This window comes from Vipera berus (assembly GCF_964194415.1).
Source record: "Vipera berus genome assembly, chromosome: 2".
NCBI lineage: Eukaryota > Metazoa > Chordata > Lepidosauria > Squamata > Viperidae > Vipera > Vipera berus.
This window is the reverse complement of record NC_138203.1, coordinates 74,359,743-74,382,729: the sequence shown is the minus strand read 5'-3', so window position 1 is coordinate 74,382,729 and position 22,987 is coordinate 74,359,743. Positions and strand designations below refer to the sequence as shown.

Here is a 22,987-nt window from a genome sequence, read left to right as displayed (position 1 = left end):
GGAAAGCAGTTTTTTCAATCTTCTCAGTTACTGAAGCTACAGGTATATTATCTAATGAAAGCACCCAAAGATTTCTCCAAGGAATCTAAAAGTTCTTTGGTGTTTCCTTCAAACAATTATATGTTGTTCTTTTACTATCTGAGAAGCACTGAGGCATATCTAGACCTGATTACATTTTTTCTTAGCTCCAAATCACACTATCCCATTTGGATAGCAAGCAGTTTTTATTTTCTCCCACAGCTCAAGCTTTGATGCAGATGTAAACAAAAGACATACCACCCCAATAAGTAGTGCTGTTAACTTCTTGCTAAAATGTTGATGTAAGTATACTTATTGCAAAAGGCAAAAAAACAGTGCCACTTTGTTTATTCCAACTAAGCATCATTTGATAATACAGTTTACAAATACAATAATCAAACATGTAAACCCAATATCTTACTCGATTCATGTGAATCACGTTGCCTGTTATGTATTTTAACATTAAAGTTTTGGGTTAATTCATCAAGGAATTTTGTTATATTACCTCTCTGAGACACTACAACATGTAGAATTCCCACTCTAATATCTTTTATTAAAAGCATATTTCTTATTTAATTAAAAGACTTTGAAAGATTAGTTGCTATTCATTTGGAGAAATGGTAGCTACTAATTAGCACAAACAAGGTTGGGAAGCCCCTGAGAAAGTGATAATTTTCTGCTGCAAGAAATAACAAACATGAACAGAATATTAAGTTAATTATCTCTGTTGAAAGGTCAGAAAAAAATAGTTCAATTTTTCTGATTTAACTTTAAAAAAATAAAAGAATAAAACTTTCTAAAATAAATACTTACTACAATATCTTCAGGGAAGGTATCCAGACTGAAGGAACCATCATCAAATATAACTTCGTAGAAAACTTGAGATATAATTTCTATTACTCTGCAGCTGTAGTAGCGTGTGTTTCTGTGTTTTGCTATGACAGTTTGCCCAACTGAGACTGCTTTCTCAAAGGCTTTGGTTTTCTTTAAAAGATTAAAACAATATAATTAGTTCAAATACCATCTCCCTCTCTCTCTCTCTTCCTAAGTTTGTTTCACTGGATCCTAAAGAACTCTTACAAATTCTCAGATTGCCTCATCTAAGTCAGATCAAGACTTAAACTTGTAAAAAGCATACTTTATCTAAGTTACTTATAGGTTTGTCCATGGTATGTTTGGATCTAGCTCCTCAGTCCCACCTTTTCCACCACTGTATTCTGTGAAGCATTTTCACAGAGGATGGTCCGGTTAATAATGCTGGATGAAGGAAGAGAGCCGAATCCATGCAACATTCAGCAAAGCTTCAATTTGTGGCTTGCTCTGAATTCCATTTGGCATTTGTGTTTCTAGAAATCCTCTTTTGTTTATAGTCTCCAACTATAGCACTAAATGCTCATCTGACTACAGCCATCAAATTATTATTTTTTACCTAAGGATCTCTTGGGAGGTCCTTTAAGCCAGAGGCATTTGCAAGAAGCAAGGGGTAATCAGAGTGACAAGGGCAACAGTGTGGCGTTGTGATGCCAACTATGCTGCTTCTTCAGATGCATCCAATGTTACCCACCCATTTGAAAGAAGTAAAATTTGTGGCATTATAATGCTGTTCTCATTTTGACCAAATCAGCCAAATTTTCTGAGCACCTCCATCATATCCCATGGTTATATAGCTGAGAGTTTGAGTTGTAAAAAAAGAAAAGAAAAAGAAAGGAGTCTCAACATAGCTGCGATGTAATCAGCAGCTTAAATGAACTCTTAAGCATTTCATTAAACAATCTTCATTTCTTACCTCTTGACCTATGTAGTCTTGGCATTTTCCTATTCTAATAGCTTGGAGGGTTGTAACAGGATATATAATGACAGCAACAATATGTCTAAATTAAAACAATGTAGAAAACAATGGTATATAAAATCTTACCACATTTTGACTTATTTTGTGCCTGAAACACGTGATGTAGACAACGTAAGGCCAGTCATCTGGTTCCATCAACACCCCAGCAGCATGAGCACATGTGACATGGAATGAAGCTGGGCAACGTCCATAAGAGCACTGGATGCAAGCACCAGATATTTTCTTAATTCTTTGTCGACAGAAGATACATTTCTGCAGGTACAAATGGAAGGAAGGATTTCCAGAGATTTAATTTTGAATATTGACTAGCAGGTACATATGATCCATGATTTATGGCTACTACCCGAACCCAACTGGTCATGTGTTTTAGAATGTGGTGCAGAGAATACGGTAGTTGGATAACTGTTAGATATTAAATATTTAAAAGGAAATGTATAAATTAATCAAAATTAAATGTTTTGGTGGCAAACATACCTGTATCAACTACATGATACAAAATAATTTCTGTACAACAGGAGAAATCCGGGTAAGGTACTTAAATTTGATTTTGTAAATATCTGGAGATTTACACTTTTGTTGATGTAGTATTTATACAGAACCTCTCAGATATGCTGGCTCTCTGTTCACATATATCTGTAATATTTCTTTGCTGTTATTTTTTTCTGTTATCTTGGCACATTGGCTCAATAAATTATTTTGTTCTAGAAAGAGCAACAAAACCAGTTGCTTTAAGCGAATGGCAGGAACAAAAATACAGCTCTGAAGGAATGCTAAAGTACAAGAACTAAGGTTACTTAACTGAAAACTTAAAAAAAAACAAGAATCCATTTTTTTAAAAAAAAATATTAAGTAGATAAAATGAAATGTGATGTTGTGATGTTGAAACCAGTCAAAAGCTAGTAAAAACAAAAGAGATTCAATATATAACCCTAAATCCTATCATAGATCAAGTTCAATAGAATGCAGAGTTCTTAATATGTAAATATAAATATTACTGAACAGTATTCTGCATTAAGATTATAGCAAAATAGATACTAAATTAATATTTAGGGGGATAATACTATATGTAGAGAAGCCACTGACAGAAAAATCCCTAATTATGACCTGTCTATGTTCTAAGGACTAGATATAAATGCAAAAATGTATCATTTACCAATTTCAGCAAATGTGCATAAGTAAAAAATAAACCCCTGCATCTATATGGACCCAAAAATCAACTGGAATTTTGTAAATTCAGTCTTTAATCAAGCAGTTTTTATTCTGGACATATGTCCTTAAGTAGTCTGTAATGTCCTAAAACAGTCTAGCTTTAGAAACCAGTAAATAAAAATCCATTACTAAAATTGAAATACATCCGTAAAGTGACTAGGACTAATAAATAAAGTCAAAGAAAGGTAATCTAAGTCTAGGTTGTAAATATGATATCTAATTGTACATAAAATATGTTAAAACCTAAAATTACATAAAATACACCTAAACAGCAAGATTTTGTGTGGTCAATCTGGCAGATTTTACATGCTACAGCACACAACCTATTAACACAGGGATGTCAAACTCGCAATGTCACGTGGCGTCGTGTCACATATTGCAACTTTTTCCCCATTGCTGGCAATGGGGTGGGTGCGGTTTCGACGTGATGCATCCGGCCTGTGGGCCGGCAGTTTGACATGCCTTTATTAGCATAACAAATAGCAGGACATCTGTAAGTAGATGTAGACAGTTAGAACAATAAACCAGTGGAACAACCTGCCTCCAGAGGTGGTGAATGCTCCAACACTGGAGGTTTTTAAGAAGAGACTGGACAGCCATTTGCCTGAAATGGTATAAGGTTCCTGCCTGAGCAGGGGGTTGGACTAGATGACCTCCAAGGTCCCTTCCAACTTATTATTATTATTTTTAGTAGTAGTAGTAGTAGTAGTAGTAGTAGTAGCATCATCATCATTTTGGACATATGACAAGTCTGAGCAATCACAATATCTACTGATCAAAGATAGGATAAATTGAGTTTGAATCTTTTTATAAAAGGAGCAACAAAGAAATTATATATTCTGTGATTTCCACCTCTGAACCTTTTAGCTATTGATATTTTTTATAATAACCATCCAAAAATGACAGTGGTAAGGGCTTTATAAATTAATGCAAGTACTTTGGATTAAATCTAGAAATTGTATATAAAGCTTATTTTCTCATAAAGTTTAATTTCCAATTAATTTAAATTCCTGAACTAACCCAATGATTTTTTCTTCAGCACTTATAATTTTAAACACCTTCCAGAAGCTACTTCATATATAACGTATTGTAATAATATACTAGAGAACCAGTTTGGTATAGTGGTTAAGGCATCAGGCTAGAAATGGGAGACCAGGAGTACTAGTCTCACCTTATGAACAAAGCCAGCTGAGTGACTTTGAGTCAGTTACTCTCTCTTAGCCCTAGGTAGGAGGCAATGGCAAATCACTTTGGGGAAAAACTTGCCAAGAATATTGCATGGACTTGTCAAGGCAATCTCCAACAATCCAGCAAAAGTAGGCAATATATACCAAGATAAGATAAAGTCAGCCTCCTTTTCTTGGTAAAATGCAGTGAGATCAGTTTATTGAGGACAGTTGTGAGTAATGATGGTTCAAAGCCTATATGAGCTGTTTAGAAACTCCCATGAGATGGAATTTCAGTGCAGACCTAGAAAGGAGGATATATTTCCTGCTTTGAAGGAATCTGTCCACTATTATTTCTTTGGGATTTTCTGATTGGCAGAAGGGTCATAAAGTCTTTGTCTTATTGTATTGCTGAATATATTTTGATTGCTGTCCTGCATTAATTATTACATTATTTTCTTTTACTGCCTTGGGATAAGGCCTTAGATAGTCATAGAAGTGTGATCATTTCTTCGAAATTCAAAAGAATCTGTGTCTGAACCCTGCTAGCCAGGTGATAAAGCCATGTTGTTGTTGTTAGTTGTGAACTTATGTCCGACCCATTGCGACCCCATGGACAACGTTCCTCCAGGCCTTCCTGTGATAAAGCCATATAGCACCTTATATGATATTAACCTAATATCATGAGCCCCCAAAATCATTTTATCAACAGATCTCTAACCGGTAAAACTTTGCACGACATAGTAAGCTTGTATAACACATACACTTAGATATACTGGTTACAAATGAATCACCTTGTTAAATTATCTGTACATTGGTCTAATACAACCAGCAAATGTCCTTGAAATGTCCATTGGAGTTGGGCAGCCTATAAGATTAAATAAATAAAATAAATAATAGAAATAAGGTTCTGGGCTACAATTCACATTGGAAGACCAATTCCTGAATGCTATGTACCATGGATATACTATTAAATTTTTGTCATAAAAATAACAAATGCTAGCCTATTTTTCATAAAAAGTAAAGTCCATCTGAGCAGAATATAATGAATCAGTGAAACCATCACCCAAAAAAAACAACCCTCACTCATGTATAAAGATATAAAACAGGGCCAGATATAGCGAAGCATTTTTAAAAACAGGAATAAAAGTGACTTTCCTTATGCTCGTGCCATCTTTATTCAAATATATATAATGAACTCAGGTTTACAAATGGGGCAATACAAATAAATTCAAGAGATAGGGTCAAAAGTTTCAGTTATGAGCTCTGAATTTCTGAACTCTGCCCTCCAATTAGTTATACTTTTCACTTTCTACCTTTCTAGTTGTTACAAAACATACATCTTTCTATCTGCAAAAAAAAAACCAGGGAAAAAATAACTAGTTCATACTAGGCAGCCATTTAAAACTGATTGACCAAGATGAAAGGATTAAATTCAGAGCAATATGCTCTAAGCAATTTATTTTACTGAGGAAAAACCCCGCAAAGAATTCTTTATCACAAACTGGGTGCCTGTGCCTCCTAACCAATAAACCTTCCCTCCTTCTGAGGCTGACTTAGCTTGCCTGCTGATACCAATAAGCTAAAAGATAAATATTTTTTTTTCTCCTACAAACCTCAAAGAGATAATTTAAATTAAAAACACACACGTACACCTCATGAGAGAAGGAAACAGTCCTAAGATATCCAGTCACATTTAAGGCTTGCATGTTCAAATATTTAGAAAGAAGAATCTTGGCGCGCTCTGACAGAGAATTCTGATGTGATACAAATATTCATATCAAAATTTCATCTACCTTGAGGCTACTTACTGGCATTTCAGCAATGCGCTGCAATGTATTTAAAGGAGACACTAGAATCCGTGTGTGTCTGGGCAAGAAAAGACCGTTGTCAGTTATGTACGTGGATGCCTCTGTACTGGAGAGGTAAAATGCTGCATTTTTGAAGTGTATGGATAATGAAAAACAACACTGTTGTTTGTGTTATCTGCTGAAGTGGAGTCATTGCAGATGTAAATGCTGCATGAGCATTGTGGCCAAGGCAGGTGTTTGGGTCACTATGCACCTTCTCATTATTCTATTCTAAATCTTAGAATATCATTAAAGAAAGATGCCTTTCCAGGAATTACTAGTGTTGAACAATTCTTATATTTTCAACTATTTTAATGGAAGCATCCAATAAATGTGTTCTTATTTTCTCCAGCCCATGGGAAGAATATACATATTATTTGAGAGTTTACTCTTCTGGTTTAAGTAGGAAAGGTTTGTGGAAATATAACTATAAAATCAAAAATTAGTTGGTGGAAGAACTTGCAGTTTGTTGTTCATTAAACCATTTTTCTGAACACATGCTTCTCAGACTCTACTAAGAAATATAACAAATTTGTCAAAATACAAAACAAATGTACATTATTTGCCTCATGTTTTATCCTTACAATTGAGAAATTACAATTTTCTAAAAAGAAATAAAACATTTTGGAATTTGGTTTAGAATAAGCATAGTTATGTATACAAATTCTGACAAAATGAAAGATTCAACTGATTGATTTTACATCATGATGACACAAAGCAGGGATTATTCATGATATCTAGACCTATACAAACATATTATTATTATTTGCACCACTAACATGTTAGGAGTACTTTGGCATATTTACACTCTCAGAAGTGTAAAACATATACCAGATAGGCAGAAAAACATCTGGAACTTCACTGCAATGCATTGGAAACAGAATTTGAAATTCCTGTTAGAAATCTGTAGGACAGCATAAGGGGGAACCAGGATTTTTACAAGTAGTGAAAATTGCTTGTTCTTTCAATAAGTTGGGATACAATTGAGATGAAAAGAAATAAAAGGAATTGCTTGTACAAATCCTATAATACCAAATTAATATGAAAGTATGAGTTGGCACTGTTTGCTCAGGGCAATATTTTCAAATATTATGGTGTCACCAAAATCATTCTAAATGTGTAAAAAGTGGCTAAAACAAATATGAAAATATAGTTCATGTATACCTACAGAATATTCCTTTAGAATCAGAACACAAAATGGGTAAATATTCAACATGAGTGAACATGCCTAAATCTCGCATCGAACAGTTTACAATGAGCAATTATCTCCTGGCACTAATCTTCCAGACTTCTAACTTCATGAATTCTAAAACAAAATATTCAAATCATATTCAAATGCCAGTCCTTATCATTATAATACTAATCCAATCTTAAAGGACTCTTTAAGATTAAAGACTAAAGTCTTAAAGCACTCCTATTGTTGAAAAAGCACTAAAAATTAAAGAACATTATAGTTATTTCCAAGTATTTTCTCTTAAGAAAGAAATATTTATGCTTTATTCTGTAATTGTTTCTTCAATATGTTCACATTTTATTTGCATTATAAATGTTGAACCTAGAGGAAAAGAATCCCCTGCCTCAAAATATCACAACCTAAATATATTTGATACATCAAAAATTATTTCCTAAGATTTAAGATTACTGCATCAGTAACAGTTTATCAGAGTATCTCTACTCTGGGAACATTCAAGATGGCTAATAAAATATTAATATAAAAACAGAATAAAAAAGTCAAAAACATAAATTTATCAATAAAAAAGTACTAAAACATCCAAAGCCTGAGTTAATTTGATTGATATTGGTTTCTGGCATGCACTTATTGACAGTTTAGTGACCAGACAGATGAGACATGGAAAATATTATGGATATATACATTAATCTTACAAAGACATGCTATTCTATTTCTCTAAAAAGGTTCAGAATAAAGAGGAAAGGAAATGAGTAGGAAATTAACTTGAAAATAATAGCTATTCTATCCAAATCACACTGACGACTTGACCATTTTGTATTATTACACTATTTTGTATTGCAACTCTCTCTCTCTCTCTCTTGCTCTCACTCTCTCTTTTACACACAAACACACAGGGGGAGGGAGAGTTCAATGTAAATCATATTTAGCCTCAATGAAAGGATATATAGTCTGAATCAATATATTAAAACAAATATTATAATACATTGGTATCAAGCTGCTGGCCCGCGGGCCGGTTGCATCATGACGAGGCCGCGCCCACCCCAGCTCTGGCAATGCAAAAAAAGTTGCGATAACATCACAACACATCACGTGACGTGGCGAGTTTGACACCCTTGTTATAACATAATGTATTGAATAGCAACAAAGATAATATTCAGTGCCTTGAATATCACTAAGAGAATGACTACAAGCAGCTACCTGAATTAGTTATGAGAAGGCTTCAAATATTATTATTCAAATTATGTTATTGAGAGTCCAACTGATTTTAAAATAAGCAGCCTGAAATTTAAAACTGCAGCTTTATTTTATTTACTGAGTGGGGGAAGTAGTTTTGAAGTTTGTTTGCTGCAAGTAAAACCAATTGAACTAAACTTCAATTATTTCTGAACAGGCCTGCGGTTGATAGAGGTTGTAAACCGAGGCTACAAGTGAAAATGGAATTGTATTAAGCAGGATAGATTGGTCCTTACATTCCATTGGATGGCTTAATAGAAGGTATTTGTCGCTAATCACAAAAACATAGACTCTGAATAAAATATTTTGCAGATTGGCTAGAATTAAAGTGTGTTCCCTCTCTCATTTTTCTGCTGAAACAATAAAGCATAGATTATCAGCTTCAGCTCTTGGTGTTCTATAAAGTGCTATTTTCCCATATACATTGTGGACAAATGTACACTCTTAAACATTAATAAAGGCCCCATTGTTAACCATAAATTATATTCTTTCTTTAATTGGCTTGTATACTGAAATACAACAAGGCTTACAAATATTCAGTAAAATATAGGGCAGTTTCTTTGGTCCTTTCATTTTTACTGGAGATTATTTGGTTTTAATAAATCTGTGAAATTTATTAGAAATGATAAATTGGAAAACAAATCTTTTTTTCCTAACTCTCCCCCATACATATCAACAAATATACTGTCATATTTTATCAAGTATTAACATACATTCTTTTTACATTCTTATCTATCAGATACTCTTAATAAAATAAATACATACACATAAATTTTGGTGTTGCTCGTCCATTTCCCTTTCACTGTATCCACTCTCCTTCTCTCTCTTCCCTCTTCTCTACCTTCTTTCTCCCTACCTTCTTTCTTTCCTACTTCCCTCTTCTTCCTCTCCTCTCCTCTTTCCTTCACCACTCCCCTCCCATTTCTCCCCACTTCTCCTCTTCTCCTCCAACCTTCCTACTTCCTTCCCCCCTCCTCTACTCTTCCCTCACTCCTCTCCTTTCTTCCCTTTCATTCCTCTTCAGATACAATTCAGGGGTAATGTCCGAGCAACTCCTCTCCCTAGATTTTCAATATTTATATTAGATATAATAAGATTAATTTTCGATTACGTTAATACTTCTATTAATCTGACCTTCTCGGTATATACTTCTATAAATATTTATACAACCTCCAGTTATTCAATATTGCGTCGCCTGGGTCTCCCTCCTTATCTCCTCCTTTTTCTTCCATCTAAATTAGTATTGTTGTTGTTAGCTGCAAAGTTGTGTCTGACCCATTGTGACCCCATGGACAACGTTCCTCCAGGCCTTCCTGTCCTCTACCATTTTCTGGAGTCCATTTAAGCTTACGCCTACTGCTTCAGTGACTCCATCCAGCCACCTCATGCTCTGTTGTCCCCTTCTTCTATTGTCCTCAATCTTTCCCAGCATTAGGCTCTTCTCCAGTGAGTCCTTCCTTCTCATTAGGTGGCCAAAGTATTTGAGCTTCAATTTCATGATCTGGCCTTCTAAAGAGCAGTCGGGGTTGATCTCCTCTAGGACTGACCGGTTTGATCGCCTTGCAGTCCAAGGGACTCGCAGGAGTCTTCTCCAGGACCATAGTTCAAAGGCCTCAATTCTTTGCCTCTCAGCCTTTCTTATTGTCCAACTTTCACTGCCATACATTGCAACTGGGAAGAAATTAGTGTTAGCTATCTTTTAACCATATTCTCTTTTCACCCAATCATAAAATTTTCCCCAAATTTCATAATACTCTGACTCTGTCTTATCTTTAATTATCATTGTTGATCTGTTCATTTCCACACATTCCAATATTTTCCCAATCACCTCTCCCTCGGGGTGGGGGGGCTTTCAGTGTTTTCCAATTTTGTGCAAACACAATCCTAGCTGCGGTGATTATATGAATAATCAAATATGTTTTCTCTTTATTATATTTCTCTGGTAAAATACCCAACAGGAATGTTTCTGATCTTAGTTCTATATGTTGTTGTATCATCTATTCTATCCATGTTCTAATTGTATTCCAATAAGTTTTAGCTTCTATACACATCCACCACATATGATAAAAAGAACCTGGTATTTGATTACATTTCCAACATTTCATAGATCTGTCCTTAAAACATTTTAGCTAATCTTTCTGGAGACATGTGCCATCTATAAAACATTTTGTACATATTTTCTTTATAAGCTGTCGCCATTGTCAGTTTATAGTTTCTTTCCCATAGTTGCTGCCATCTAATTCAATCGTATATCAAAAATTTCTTATCCATTTTATCATTGTCTCTTTCACTTGTTCCTCCTCTAACTCCATATAGTAAGTAACTATACATTTTTAATCCATTTTTCTTCAGTCCCCATATTTCATCTAACTCTGTTGTCCTCAAGTTAAAACCATCTATTTTAACATCTTTTTCATGTCTAGATTGTATTTGTGTTCTCATGTACCAATCCATCTTCATTCCTTGTTCCGCTAATTGTTGTTTGGTTTTCAGCTCCCCCGTGTCTGTTATTAAGTCTTTATATCTTATAATATTTCCCATATTAAACATACTGGGGTGTATTAGCGCTTCCATAGTTGAGAGCCAATTTGGAATCTTCAAATAATGCTTTCTCTTTATTTTCTCCCAAACCACAAATAAAGAATTCCTTATATGATGTCTCTGGAAATAGCTATGTATCCTATTTTTCCCATACCATATGAAAGCATGCCATCCCAACTGCAAATCATGTCCCTCTAATGCCAATAATCTCGTGTTCCTCAGTAAGATCCATTCTCTCATCCAGGATAATGCTGCAGCCTGATAATATAATTCCCAATTAGGTAGACCAAACCTACCTCTGGGCCTTGTATCTTGTAACGTTTTAAAATTAATCCTTGCCTTTTTTCCCCCTGCCAAATATACATCAGTATTATTTTATTAAGCCCCTCGAAATATTTCTTTTCCAATCTTATTAGTATTGTTGGAAACAAAAACAATAATCGTGGTAGTACCGGTATATTCATTCTGATTATTGCAATCCTTCCCATTAATGATAGTTGTATATTTTTCTATTTATCCAAATCTACTTTGATTTGTCTTTTCAATTTGTGATAATTATCCTCTTTAATTGTTGCACATCTTGCTGTCAGGTGGATCCCCAGATATTTTACCTTCTTTACAATCTGTATATCTAGCTTTCCATTAATTCTTTTTTTTTGTTTTTCAGTAATATTTTTCACCAGCATTTTTGTTTTATCTTTATTAATCTTCAGCCCCGCTACCTCACCATATTTTTTTATTTGTTCTATTAATACAGGTCCTGTCTCTAATGGTTCCTCCAAGATAAATACTAAATCATCTGCAAATGTTTGAAGCTTATATTCTTCCCTCTTAATTTTCATACCTTTTATGTCATTATTCTGTCTTATAGTTCTGTTTAGTACCTCTAATGTCAAGACAAACAATAGTGGAGATAAAGGACATCCCTGTCTTGTTCCCTTAATCTCCTTAGTCAGATCTCAATTTATCATTATTTTGGCTAATTGCTTATTATAAATAGTTTTGATTACATTTATAAATTTCTCCCAAAAGTCCATAGTCTGTAATTATCATAAATTGCCAGTTCACATTGTCAAATGCCTTCTGTGCATCCAGGAACATCAGTGCCATCTGTTTTTCCGGGTGTGTTTCATAATATTCTAATGTGTTCAATACAATTCACATATTGTCTCTAATCTGTCTTGTAGGTAGAAAACCATTTTGATCCGATTGTATAAATTCATTTAAAAACTTTTTAAGTCTTTCCACCATTATTGATGAAAATATTTTATAGTCCACATTCAGTAGGGAAATCGGTCTATAGTTCTTTATTTTCTGCATTTCTGTTTCTTCCTTTGGTATCAGGGTAGTAAGTGCTTCAGACCAATAATCTGGTATCTTAGCTTCAGAAAGAAGTTCTGAAAGCCAAAACTTTAAACAAATAATCATGGAAGAACAAATAAAAGCAATTTCAATAAATATAAATGGACTAAATTCGGCCATAAAAAGGAAAAGAACACTAAATAAACTGGGGACATAAAATGGACATAATTTGTTTGCAAGAAGTTCATATTAGGAAACAACATAAAAATCTATTAGAATATCCAAAATTGGGAAAATTATATAGTTCACTTGCAGATCAGAGTAAAAGAGGTGTGGCATTATATATTCAGAAAACTAATCTTAATTTGTGAGACACCTGACACTAAATTCACAAAACTATAAAACTGTAACACATATTCCTCAACAACAGCTTTTAAATTATATTTTAATACCAATATGCAAAACTCATTTTTAGAAGTATTTCTCTTTGTACTTCAGTTGTGGAGAAAAAAATAGTACTGCCCAGTTACAGATAATAGTGAAAGGTAGTAGTATCTACCATTACTCGCAAGGGACAATGATTACCCCAGTGAAGTTAGCTTCATATAGATCTTTATGCAAAGCACCTTTTTTTCTGACTTCATGTTGTAGGCGCTTATAATCAAAATCTTTGAGGACTGTCTAGAATAACTAGACCATAAGGTCTTTCACTATATAAATAACAAACCCCATGCATTATACAACTTGCAAACAGTAGCTTTATATTATACATAATCTTTGAGGTTGAGTTCCTTTTTAAAAATAAGTAAATAAGGATACAGGCAAGCCACTGAGAGTCTTTGGATTGTGGAACTTAATCACAAGAAAAGTGGTTTAAAACAATTAACCAGTTATTGTTTCATGTTGAGCCTCTTTTTCTGGCATCAGTACTTTTCGCCTCTAACCTTCTAATTTGTGGTTAACTGTATGACAAGATTTATTATGAATTCTGTATATATTATAGCATACACATATACCTAAAATCGTTTACACACAAATAAACAGAATACTTAAGTAGAATACAGAACAAGTTTTTCATAAAAGCTCAGGAAATAACATATCCATAATTCAGAGAAAATATTTCCTCCTCAAAGAGGTCTGTGGAAGAACATTGTCTTAAATAAATTTAACTTGAGCAGCGTATTGCAATGAGTTGGAACCACAACTCATGTGATTGCTTATAATAGTCCCCTTTAACTTTACTTTTTGTTGTTATTTATATTTTTAAATATTAATTCACTTTTATTTGTAACATTTTATTTCAGCAATCTGTATAGGTGACATGTTCATAATGATTATGATTTTATATCACTGAAAAGGATTCAAAATATGTTTGGTCGACACAGTGTTAAGGATTCTTCTAGATATTTTGGAACATATTATCTCCTTCACACTATGTTCTACTACCACCCTCAAATAAGAGAATCTAATTTTGGTGAGAAGGAATTTCATTCATGGCTTACTGCAAGCAATTTAGCTCTGAAAGTTTTTGAGGACAATATCTCATTTGGAAATTTAATATATGCTTATCTTTTGTAACAGTATTTATTCTTGATATTCTTTGCATGGTGTTTAATTTGTTTGTTTTATGTTTATGGCAGCTAATAAAGAGTTAACCTGATTCTCACTTTTCTTTGTGTCTATTTATTAAACTATAGATGGAATGCTATGCATTCAGTGTAGTATATTCCCACCCAAAAACTACATAAGATTGCAGCTTTACAAAACTTTATGCTTTATGAAAACTCAGCATAGTGTTACCATTTAAATAATGCAAAACTGAAGGATCTACAAAACCAATTGTGATAGTATTTTTCTGATGGAAAACTGATATAAACACTATTTTCCAAGAGGAAAGCAACTTAGAAAGATACAGTATGTGGTTTGTTCATTTTTATTTAAAAAAATCAGAAGCTGATTTATTGCATTTCAAACACTTAAGGGTTTTGAGCATTAAATATGGGTCAGAAATCTCTAAACATATCAAAAAATGACATTCTTTCAAATAAATTCCACAAAATGACTCTTGCATAGTAAATTATGACAGTGCTTTGACTCCCATAAAGAATGAGAAACTTTCTCAGAAAAACTATTTCCCTCTAGTATACGGCTTATTTTGACATTGTCAATTCATCATTTTAAAAATGAGACAAAGCATAGACCACTTCACTCAGGAAGCTCATTGCCTCATTAAAAATATAGTCAGTATAGAACTTTATTTTTCTTAGATATTTTATTGTTAAACAAAATAATTTAGAGGGAAAAGATTCATCCTGTTTTGGCTTCTCTACTGTCATCTCAACTTGCATTGTAGTTAGAGTTGAAAAACAAAAGGCAGACATAATAGTGGGTTTTAAAATGTAAAATCACAATGTCTATTTCATGACTGCCTTAAAAATCCATGTAGTGAAGCCCTTACAGGTAAAAGCCTTTCCTGGAATAAGCCTCAACAATTGACTTAATGTTTGCACCTGAAACATCAGAAATTAGAAAAGTTGTGACAAACTATATCCTATAGATTTGGCTTCGGAATACCAATCAAATAATTTTGCCCCACTAGACTTGCATGCCCCTTAATCCATGGGGGTCCAAGCTTCTGGCTTGCCTGGGCTGCACTGAATGAAGAGGAATTGTCTTGGGCCGCATATAAAATATATAATATACCTAATGTATATAAATCCCATACTAAAGTTAAAAGTTTACGATCTTGTGGGGCTGCATTATCAGCTGTTCAGGGTTGCATGTGGTCCATGGGTTGCGGGTTGGACATGCGTGCCTTAATCCCTCTATACTTATATTCTGTCTTTGTGCCAGTTTTGATCCCAGGTGTAAATGAGTCCACTCTGATTCAGGTTTATTCTAAAATGAAGGTTTAATATTTTGCTTAATTGGTAGAATATTATATTAGTATTGTTGTGTAATCTATTAATAGGAATATGTAATATTTATGTTTTATATTGTTTCAGCATTTAATATGGAAAACATACCAAACTATTAAAAATACACAGTCAGAAAATTAATATATTAGTCATTGTTTTTTAAGAATGATGATCTACAATTCACTTTGGATATCATATAAAACTATATTACTTCTTTTGGTGGAAACACAATGAGAATATAAAAAATATCTGCCTGGAATTAAATAGGATTTGTACTTACTGCATCAAGAGACACAGTACTATAACCTATTGGATATGCTTTAAAAATGTCATGTAAATAACATCAAGGAACTATTGAGAATAAAATCAATCTGATCATATTAACCAGGTTGCTGTTGCACTTATTTCTCAGAATTTGTTTATAATTTAATTTTAATAAATTTTAAATTTGTTTTAAATAAATTTGTTACATACAATAATCCCTGAGTTACAAGTGTACCCTTAGCAAACGTTTGAAGTTACACGATAAGCGCCCCCTAGTGTTTACAAAAAATCCTAAAATTACGAATGTTGCCGCACCACGGCAGTTGTTCACCAGTACAAATGACTGCAGTGGCACTGCAATATTCACCCTGGCCATTCCCTCCCTTCCCCCCCCAAGATCTCCCTAGGCCAGAGGTCAGCAACCTGAAACAGTGAAAGAGCCACTCGGAACCGGTTCCCTCACAAAAGGAAAAACCGGGAGCCGCAAAAAATGTGCGCGCATGCACGTACATTCACACATGCGCAGAACAGGGTTTGACTGAAGAGTGGAGCCAAGCCGTGATATGCACCTACCCTGCATATTTGAATTGATTGGTTGAACTTTTTTAGACCCACTTTTTTTTTTGGACTGCACATGGCAGAGGACTGGGAGCCACAGGAGACGGCTGCAAGAGCTGCATGCAGCTCCAGAGCCGCGGGTTGCAGACCTGTGCCCTAGGCCCTAGGCCTGTGGATACTCACCTTGTGAAGATCGAGAGATCCTTCACTTTCTTGGCTGCTCCAGGCCTTTGGTGCATTCGCAGAGAATGGAGGCCTAAAGCAAGATTACGTGAGATCAGTGGCAAGAGATCTCATGCTACTGATTTCACATGATCTCATGGTAGTTTAAGCTTCTGTTCTCTGCAACAGAGAAAGGAGGCTGGGGATGCTTCCGTGGGCCTCCAGAGGCCCAATTTGGGCATTGGAAGCCTTTTCTGGGCCACTGCCACTCAGAAAGGAGGCTAGAAGATGTTTCTGCAGACCTTCGGAAGCCCATTCTGGGCCTCCGAGGCCTCCTCCAGGCCTCTGAGGCCCAGAACAGAGGCTGTGGGCAGTGGCCACGTGGTTCTGGAGGTTTGTTTTTGGCCTTGGAGGCCTCCCTCTGCTCTTGCTGGGAGCAGAGAAAGAAACAGAGAGGCTGGAGAAGAGACAGATATTCACAAGCAGCAGGATTCAACAGGGGAGCAATTGTGGGGACCCCAGGGGAGGGAGCATGAGGAATCTCAATGGGGGGGCTTGGGTGGTCTGAAGCAGGTGGCCTGTTCCATCACTAGGCCTCCCTATGACCTTCCCCACACTGAGATACCTCATGTCGCCCACCATTAAATTAGAGAATGTGTGGGTGAAAGCTGGGAGTGAATCATGTTCAAAGTACAAGATTTATTCCTACGAATCCTAGGGTTACGAATGGAATGGGCAGGCTCCATTACATTCATAATTTGAGGAGTGCCTATATTGTTAAGTACTCCAAATGTATGAAAGTAAATTATTAGAGTTCACATTCAGCATTATTCATAAATACAGACTTTTATGCTCACAATATTTCTAAATAAACTTTATATGTACCACTGACCAAATTATTTATGGATATGTAAAAAGCTGATATTTAACAATTTGTAAACAATGTATATCTCAAATAATAATATAAGAGAAAATTTCATTTACTCTGCTATAGACATCAAACATTGGTTAATAATTGATCTACAGGCATAAATGTCTATGTGTTCTAATGTGTAAATATTGTAAAAATAATGTTCTCTCAGAAGCTTGTAGAATGTATTTGATTTTTTTCCATCATTTAAAGTCTTGAATATAACTCTTTATTTAAGAAGAAGAAGAATACTAAATTTACAATCTATAATTCATTTCCATACATTCAGGATTTTAAAAGTAGTATATTAGTCCAATATATGTTTTATAAAAATATTTTACAGCTATATTACCTACATACAAAATTAACCAGTAAAATCAATTTACTGCAACATATAATTTTGAGGAAAATGAATGTTTCATTCATTTTTACGATACTAAAATCAGATTAACAAAAATGTATGATAAGATATATTCTACACACTAGCATCATTTTAATGCAACCATAAATTATTAACTAACAAAAAACTCCCTCTTGAATTTTTAGTCTACTAACTATATTTTAACAACATTCTGACTGAAAAATGCAAGCATTCACTCTTCATCAACGTATTTTAATAGAAATATGGTTGAACAATTCTGAGTATTATTCCAAAACAGAAAATATGGAAGTCAGATAGTCAATGTATAAGTTAATGTACAGTATAATGACTTTCCTTCATGTTACTCCCTGCAGCAATATTTTTGAAATGCTGAAAGTTAATCAATAGTTGCTTATATTCTAGGAATTGCATGACAACAGCATAGTGTATCAGTGTCAAATAGTTGTACACTGCTAGAAAAAAGGGTGTTATCTTTTCAAAATTTTGTACTTAATCATTTTCTTGTAAAATTAAATCCAAGACAATGTGCAAAGTTGTTTAGTTTTTAGATTTTATTTTATAAGTGGGTTACAGTATGGATACCCTTAGCACTACTATACTAACTGTTCCATTTTATTTTTTTTAAAAATTGACATATTAAAGTTATTTACCTTCAGGTGCACATTCAGATAAAACTTTGACTTTACCTCATACTGAAAATATCATAGATTTGCTATCACTGCGTTGTAATTTTATTTTCAAAATACTAGTCCTCACCCAAAAAGTACTCATGGATTTGAGGATTCACTTCTAAAATATAAAATATGAGGTAACCAAAAGCCCAAGGCAACTTCAGTCTGTTCAAAACTCATTTTCCCCTCTGCTTGGAGAAATATGTCTGAAATGTAAAAATAATAGGAAACTATGTGGTAGAAAAGAAAAAGTCACTGCCAGTCATTGTACAGATAAGTATCGCTCCTCATGTCATTCAGTCTGCTAACATTCAAAAAAAATTTAAGAAGACTTAATGACAACACAATGAAGTCCAAAAGTTGGCTTCCAAGCATTAATTTTTGTTTTAATCACTGTTATATTCTCAAAATACAGTAGTTTATATTATTTTATACATAAGCACATTATTTTAGTTTTATTTTTCTGCATTGCCACAATTGGCTATGTCTTTATCCTAATGCTTTATATAAGGTACATTCTTTTTTTATCCAGATTGAAGACAGGATTTGGCCTCTGAGAGGCATGCTGGGGTACAAAAGGGAGGGCGGAACAGGAAAAAACACTAAATTTCCTCCCCTTTCCATTTAATAAAAATTATATACAGTTAATATGATTATTCTCCAGGCATAATTTAAAAACATCTTACCTCAGTTGCATTGAAATTAAAATTTAGTAACAACTTTTGGAAGCTACTGGGCACTTTAAGATTTAATAGAACTGCATTTGGCCGTCAGGCTCTGCTGTACAATTACTGCAGTTTTACAATTATTATTAGAAAATAAAGCCGATCGTTAAGTTACTTCCTATTTTTCCAGTAATAGCATATTAGAAAAGAATGCAACTGCAAAAATGTGAAAATAAAAATCTTCATAATATAGTTGTGCATAATTGATTTTTTCATTTTTTTTACCCCAAAAGTTTTCTGAAAGGGAAACCAGCTCTGAACTTCATAATTAAACTATTGTTGAATTGATTTAGTCAATGGGTTTTTCATTTTTTTATATACATACAAAACTTCACTCAGAACATCTGGAATTTTATGAAGATTAATGCTGACAATGTAAAAGTCCAAAGCATATGAACAGTTCATTGCTTGAGTAAATAAAAGCTGTTTTACCCTCTTTTCCCCTGAGGGGAATGAAAACATTAGCTATTTTTAAAAATAAAATATTCTTCTTGCTGTTTGTGAGCTAACCAGACACTTCATGTGTATAATAAACATCTGTGCTTCTGACTTGAGCAACTGCTGGCAATTTCCTTATTTTCAGCTGTGGAAGACTTGGATCTCAAAGATAAATTCATACATGAAAGCAAACAAGCAATATGCATATTGATACGCTATGGTCCATTTGAGTTTCAAAAAATCTTTATCTGAGTGGGAAAGGGTATTGTCCAGATACTTTTATTATTTCATCTTCATTTTACAATCAAAACACCACTGATCTCCAAATCTGAAGATGAGAAGGGCCCCAACTGAAATGCCCTAAGATAAGTTTTGTGCTGCTTTTTTGTCACTCAACTTTAAATAAATTCATCATATTTTGTCTGCTAAACCTATGGTTACAGGAGAATCAGAATATGTTTAAATAATCACAACAAATGTTGTTAGCACATTAAGGCATCTTAACCCAAACCAAAAAGAACAGTCAAATTTCCTTTCTTTGACTTTGGGTCATCTTGTATTGAATAAATTTAATAAATAAATAAATAAAAATAAAGGACCTCAGTGGTGGTTCTTGATCAGCCTATGGCAGAGATGTGTGATACCAAGGATATGACATATCATGACCACAAATGACCTCTCTCCAGCAGCTTAGATGTTAAATAGGAATTAAAAGAAAGTAGAAGCCTGAGGCACCACAAAGCAGGTCCTCTGGCTTGACCTCAGCCCTCTATCAACATTGACTGGAACTGGTCCCAAAGAAAGGAAAACTACCATAGCACAATGTCTCACACTCTAATCCCCTAATCTTCTCAGAAGGATTCATGATCAAGGAGAACAAAAGCTGCTGAGAGATCAGGGAAGACCAGAAGACCCAAGCTCATCAAAGGACATCAAAAAATGCAACCAATGCTATGTCAGTATTTATGGCCAGGCCTCAATCCTGGCTGACAGTATGACAGATAATTTGCTTTTTCCTAGGCCCTCTCAAGCTGTAAGTCAACCACCTTCTCAACAATGTTCCCCAAAAGGGGAAGGTTAAAGACTAGAGGGAAATTGTCCAGATTTGTTGAACAATCCTGGATAAGTCTCAATTCTTATAGTTTTAAATAAACTCTAAGCAGAACAGATTTGTTCCTCTTGATATTTCCTGTCAGTGTCTTTTTCACCAGTCCCTTCAATACTAAGAATTTTCCCTTTTGTAGTCAAATATGGCAATGGAGCATCAGCAGTTTTCCATTTAATATGTACTTTTGGTTCCCTAATGCTTAAAAACCATGCTTTATCATGTAGGTAAATCTAGAATTGCCCTGCCGCCCTGTTTTTAATGATATGGATAGCTAGAAATTTGGTTTCTTTATCATGAGCTAGGCTCATGATAAAGGGATGCGGTGGCTCAGTGGATTAGGATGCTGAGCTTGTCGATCGGAAGGTCGGCAGTTTGGCGGGTCGAATCCCGAGTGCCGCGTAACAGAGTGAGCGCCTGTTACTCGTCCCAGCTTCTGCCAACCTAGCAGTTCGAAAGCATGTAAAAATGCAAGTAGAAAAATAGGGACCACTACGGTGGGAAGGTAACAGCGTTCCGTGTGCCTTTGGCGTCTAGTCATGCCGACCACATGACCACAGAGACCTCCTCGGACAAGCGCTGGCTCTTCGGCTTTGAAACGGAGATGAGCACCGGCCCCTAGAGTCGTAAACAACTAGCACGCATGTGCGGGGGAACCTTTACCTTTACCTTTTTGGGCATTATTACATTTTTCCTTTGTATGCCTGATGCCTTTCACCATCTCAAGATAGTTTTCAGAAATTTAATCAGGCGGCAATAACACATCCCTATTTATGGTTACAGGTCATCACAAAAATTGTTCTTAGAAAAAAAAACTTATCTTCCAGTGCATTTAGTACATCTGATTTTATATCCTATTTCAAATAAAAAGCAAGACCCCAATCCAATCCATTCCCTGACCTTTCTACAGTTTGGTATATACACAATTGGATATGGTTATTTACATATCCAAATAAATATAAATTTATTTATCTTTATTTGGATATATAAATAGCTATACCCAATAGTCAAATGTTCTGCAAGGTTTCAGTTAAATCTACAATGTGTTTTTGTTGTCCATGCATTAACTAACTTCCAATGCAGGCTCTTACAGTAGTACCAAGAATATTTTTCAAAGAATGCTTGCCACTTGATGCTTGCTGAGGCAGAACTTTGTGATATACAGCTAGCATGTTTGCAATAATAGCTGGAAAAATTGTTTCTCTCTGTAAATATTTCAACTAACCTATTTTAGAAACATAAGAAAACTTCAGGGTTTTATAGCTGGCAATGGAGCAAAATAAATAAATAAAAGCAAGAAAGAGTAAAGCACAAAGGGAAAAAAAAACACTAAATGATGTGATGTTATAAATTTGCAGGTGAATGTACCGTATTTTTCGGACCATAAGACGCACCCAGTTTTTAGTACCGGTATACTAAAACAGGGCTTTTCAACCTTTTCATCCATTGTACCACTTTTAGGACAAGGCAATGTCCGAGTACCACCAGTCGCCCAGCAAGGTGTCAAAAACTTGATACCCCCCCACAAAAAAGGGAAAAAAATGATAAAGTACAGGTAGTCCTCGACTTACAACAATTCACTTAGTGACTGTTCAAAGTTATGACGGCACTGTAAAAAGTGACTTATGACCATTTTTTACACTTATGACCGTTGCAGCATCCCCAGGGTCATGTGATTTACATTCAGATGCTTGGCAATCGATTCATATTTATTGATGGTCACATTGTTCCAGGGTCATGTGATCGCCTTTTGCAACCTTCTGACAAGCAAAGTTAGTGGGGAAACCAGATTCACTTAACAGCCATGTTACTAATTTAATTTCTCTCTCCTCTCTCTCCCTCTCCCTCTTTCTCTCCCTCTATTTCTCTTTCCCTCTATTTCCCTCTTTCTCTCTCTCCCTTTAGTTCCCTCCCTTTCTTTCTCCTTCTCTCTCTCCCTCTTTCTCTCCCTCTCTATTTCTCTTTCCCTCTATTTCTCCCTCTTTCTCTCTCTCCCTCTACTTCCCTCCCTTTCTTTCTCCTTCTCTCTCTCCAAACGGGGGCGGAGAGCTGCTGCCTTCGGCCGTGTTTCTTTCAAACGCGCGGACGAAGGCAGCAGCTCTCCAAACAGGGCGGAGAGCTGCTGCCTTCGGCCGATCTCGCGTTCCTGGCAATCTCCCTCGCTCCATTTCAGCTTGCTTTCTCTTGTAGCAAGGGAAGCTGAAACAGAGCGAGGGAGATTGCAGAAGTGCGAGATCGGCGTTTCTCAGGACGTGCCGTTCGTGCTCCTGGCAATCTCCCTTGCTTTCCACTTGCGGAGGTTGGGGCTGGCCATACGGATCACCTTCGGACCATAAGATGCAACATCGTTTTCTCCCCCTTGTTTGGGGGGGAAAGTGTGTCTTATGGTGCAAAAACTACGGTAAATGCTTCCAGTCTGCTATTGATAAACCAATTTTAAGGTATACTTAACTGTATTGAAAATACAGCAATGCACCTATTGTTTATATGATTT

The 22,987-nt window shown here is 35.1% G+C and overlaps 1 protein-coding gene across 1 annotated transcript in view; it reads right to left on the bottom strand.

Annotated features, from left to right (window-relative positions):
• Window positions 1-22,987, bottom strand: part of KDM4C (lysine demethylase 4C) — a 218,205-nt gene that overhangs the window by 16,914 nt on the left and 178,304 nt on the right. Inside the window, exons 19-20 of the mRNA XM_081319370.1 lie at window positions 1,934-2,119; window positions 832-1,002 (exon numbers count right to left, since the gene is read on the bottom strand). Of these exons, the coding sequence (XP_081175496.1) occupies window positions 832-1,002; window positions 1,934-2,119 (357 nt within the window). The remainder of the gene's footprint in view (window positions 1-831; window positions 1,003-1,933; window positions 2,120-22,987) is intronic.